The sequence below is a fragment of the Fukomys damarensis genome, unplaced genomic scaffold (genome assembly GCF_012274545.1).
Source record: "Fukomys damarensis isolate Sample0158 unplaced genomic scaffold, DMR_v1.0_HiC HiC_scaffold_17, whole genome shotgun sequence".
Taxonomy (NCBI): domain Eukaryota; kingdom Metazoa; phylum Chordata; class Mammalia; order Rodentia; family Bathyergidae; genus Fukomys; species Fukomys damarensis.
Genome location: NW_022900929.1, coordinates 44,067,732 through 44,071,678, shown reverse-complemented (window position 1 = coordinate 44,071,678; position 3,947 = coordinate 44,067,732). Strand labels below are relative to the sequence as shown.

The window sequence follows — 3,947 nt, the reverse complement described above, 5'->3', positions numbered from 1 at the left end:
CTGTATTTATAGATCACATTTATTTGGCTTCTACATTCAGAGCATTTCTCTTTTAGTTTAAAGGAATCTTTCTCCATTAAAGTTTGTCATCAAAAGCTTGTTGCTTCTGTAGGAGAGAGACATGGTAACTGGTGTTTGGATTCTTAGGTACAGCACCCAGAGAAACATATTAGCTTGACATTTGGTAGGTAGTCAACATAAAAAAAAAATGCATCAAAGGAAAGAAGATACTATATAATGCATTTTCTGTGTTTTATAATATGATATTCCTTTAGAATTGAGCCTTAAATTCAATTTTAGGTCTGATACTTAAAAATACTTGCCCATTGAACAGTGATAAATAACTGATGGTTAAAACTAGCAAGTAAAACAAAGTATCATTCAGAAAACCCGAATATTCACAGTGTTCCTAAGGATTTTTCACTCACGCCTTGCGTTTTGCTGTTTCCATGTTTCTGCAGGAACAAAAACCAAAGAGAGAAAAAAATTTTTCTACATCTTGCACTTATTCTGAAGTATTCCAGGATGACCAAATAAGGAAATACTGATGTCTGAAATGGACAAATACACAATTTTTAATCAACTTCTTAATGATCTTCTGTTTATTGTATTTTAGATTACCTCTTACATATCAGAAATTGTGTTGCTATAACACCCACTGGATTATTTTCATGGGCCTGGCAGATGACAGGTACTCAACCTTTAACATCTCTTTGCTTTCTGTTTTCTTCCTTCCTTCTTCCATCTATTTTTTGTAAAGGACAGAACTGTATATATTTGTGGATCACAGTATGTTCTTTTTATACATGTGCACAGTGTGGAATTGCTACATCATGATACTTATCATATGCATTACTGTAATACTTACCGATGTTCAATAGTGAGAACTGTAAAACTTACACTCACCCATTTTCAAGTATAGAAAGTGTTGTCACTAGCTATAGTCACTATGATGTAGAAGAGACTTCTTGAATTTATTTTTCTTGCTTCAGAGAATTGTTGTGCCCTTTGACCATCTTTAACCCAATCCTCCAACTCCAACACTCTAGTACTGACCATTTTACTTTATTTCTATAGGTGTAAAAATTGTAGTCCCACATATTAGTATGATCATGCAATACTCGTCTTCTAGTTTCTGTTTATAGCACTTAATGACTTTCAAATTCATTCTCCTTGATGGAAATGATGGTTCTTTTTTCTTTTTCTTTCTTTGTAAAGATACAGAACTGAATCTAGAACCCTGTACAATGGATCTGCAGAATTATTCTTCGGTGTCAGAATTTGTATTGCGAGGACTCTGTTCTTCACGACACCTACAAAACTTTTTCTTTGTATTTTTCTCTAGTATCTATGTGGTCATTATGCTGGGTAACCTCCTCGTTGTCATCACAGTAATTTCTGCTCCCGACTTGTTTTCCTCCCCCATGTACTTCCTGCTGGGGAACCTGTCTTTCCTGGACATGTGGCTGGCCTCCTTCGCTACCCCCAAGATGATTAGGGATTTTCTTAGTGATCGAAAGCTCATCTCCTTCGAAGGCTGTATGGTCCAGATCTTTCTCCTGCACTTTACTGGTGGGGCTGAGATGGTGTTGCTGGTCACCATGGCCTATGACAGATACGTGGCCATATGCAAACCCTTGCACTATATGTCGATGATGAGCCGGCAGACTTGCGTGAAGCTTGTGTTGGTCTCATGGGTCATTGGATTTCTGCACTCTATCAGTCAAGTAGCCTTTACTGTGAATTTACCTTACTGTGGCCCCAACGAGGTGGACAGCTTCTTCTGTGACCTCCCGCTGGTGATCAAACTTGCCTGCATGGACACCTACGTCTTGGGTATACTCATGATTTCAGACAGTGGGTTGCTTTCCACCAGCTGTTTTCTGCTCCTTGTGATATCCTACGCCGTTATCCTTCGCACCGTCCAGCGGCGGTCAGCAGGAGGCGTAACCAAAGCGCTCTCCACTTGCTCTGCACACATCATGGTAGTCACGCTGTTCTTTGGCCCTTGCATTTTTATTTACGTGTGGCCTTTCAGCAGGTTCTCGGTGGACAAACTCCTGTCTGTGTTTTATACGATTTTTACTCCACTCTTGAACCCTCTGATCTATACATTAAGAAACGAGGAGATGCAATCCGCTATGAAAAAGCTGCGCGACCGACGTGTGACTTTTCTCTGAATTTTCACTTTCCACCGGGCTTGCCGTTCCTGCTCTTTCAAGTGACGTTGCCTCTCTAATAGGGTTCTCTTCAACGATCTTCTGATGTTATATTTGTGTTACTGTAGCGCATTATGCTGCACATAGTTGATTTCAAATTAATGTGCATAACATATGTGTGTGTATCTATATCTAATAAAAACCCTCAAATACATTTGGAATAAAAAAACTTGTGATTGTTAGTTCTTGAAAAGCCAAGCACTGAATTAAAAGAAAATTGAATTTTGAGAAAGCATTCATGAAACTTTTTTACAATTTTAAAATGAAGTAAAGTAAGTGCATAATAAAGTGAGTGCTTTGAAAATCACAAACAACACAATTTCATAATTAACGTATTGATTTTCAATTGTAGAAATTAATGTCATAAATTGGCTTTTAACTATCAGCTAACTCCAGTGACTTATATTCACTGCTATGTTTTAAACTAATGAACAATTGCTGATACTATGCATCTGCAGAGTTTAACTCTTATGAAAGACTAGTTGGAAGATTTTGCTTGTTACAGAAGTATTTACTAGCAACCAGAATATGTTTCCAGAGATATGGCCCTTGGGGTGTACTAATTTTAGAATAAGGGAAAAGGAAAAAAAATGAGAAAATGAAAAAGTGGAAATAAAGTATTTGTAAATAGGGAAGGGAGAAGGTAGTGAAGGGATAAGGAGAAAAATGAGAACCAAGACCAGCTGTGTAATGGTAAAAGATCCCAATGAAGCTGGCATGGTGGTGCATGCCTGTTATACCAGCACTTGGGGAGGCTGAGGCAGGAGGATTGCTGTGATTTTGAGACCAGCCTGGGCTACATAGTGAGATCCAGTTCAGTCTCAACTACATAGTGAGACCCAGTCTTAAAAACCCAAAATAAAAAAAAAATCCCAATGATGTATGTAATTGTACTATATACCTAAAATGTACCATAACCTCAATGAGAAAAAAAAAAGTTGTTCCTTAAAAAATAAAATACATTGCTTATGGTAGAAAGACCAAGTTATTGAGAAAATTTTGAGTTTTGTCTTTTAACTTCCATCATTAAGAGATTGTCTGATTCCTCTATAATTCTCTATGATGCATAAATGTTCTTTGCCAATGTGAAATTAAAATAACTTAAATCGTATTAATTGTGTGAAGAATCTTATTAATCTAAGTAATGTCTGTACATTAAGTTTTCACAGGAGGTGCTCAAACTTAAAGGTATATATTTGAGGTAAAATTCCAATCCTAGATATGAGTAGGTTATTTTTCCATTATGATAAGGGGTATCCTCAAACACTGGGTCTCCTGTGATCTCTTCCTCCATCCACCAGAAAGAAACCTGGGCATCTTGCCCAAAGACATGATTCTGACTCAATTCTGCAGTTCTGTGCTTCTCTTTATTCTTCTAGTTTTCATTATCTAGAATCTGATTTTCCCTCTATGCTTGAAATTACATGATTTTAATGTTATAATTAATTCTGATGAAACATTAATAAGAAAGGCGTGCACCTCTTTTTCAAATAATGTCCTTTCCCATTTTCCAAAATACCTTGGAGACTCTTTAAATCAAAATATTTTGAGACATTACAATTGTTTCTCTCTCTCTCTCTCTCTCTCTCTCTCTCTCTCTCTCTCTCTCTCACATGGCCTTTATGGAAGGCACTAGTTTCAGTCTCACTGGATTCATAGCTTCATCTCCTGAACTTTGGGAGTTGATAAGGTTCTGCCTGGTTCCCCTTTCTTTTCTGCAGTCCTCAA

General features: G+C 37.1%; 1 protein-coding gene across 1 annotated transcript; it reads left to right on the top strand.

Annotated features, from left to right (window-relative positions):
• Window positions 1-1,247: 1,247 nt before the first annotated feature.
• Window positions 1,248-2,180, top strand: LOC104858970 (olfactory receptor 4K14). Its single transcript, XM_010619445.1, has one exon. The coding sequence runs from the start codon at window positions 1,248-1,250 to the stop codon at window positions 2,178-2,180; it is 933 nt and encodes a 310-aa protein (XP_010617747.1).
• Window positions 2,181-3,947: the final 1,767 nt, after the last annotated feature.

What these genes read in the sequence shown, in the direction of transcription:
- LOC104858970 (XM_010619445.1), top strand. Translation starts at nt 1,248, where the DNA reads ATGGATCTGCAGAATTATTCTTCGGTGTCAGAATTTGTATTGCGAGGA.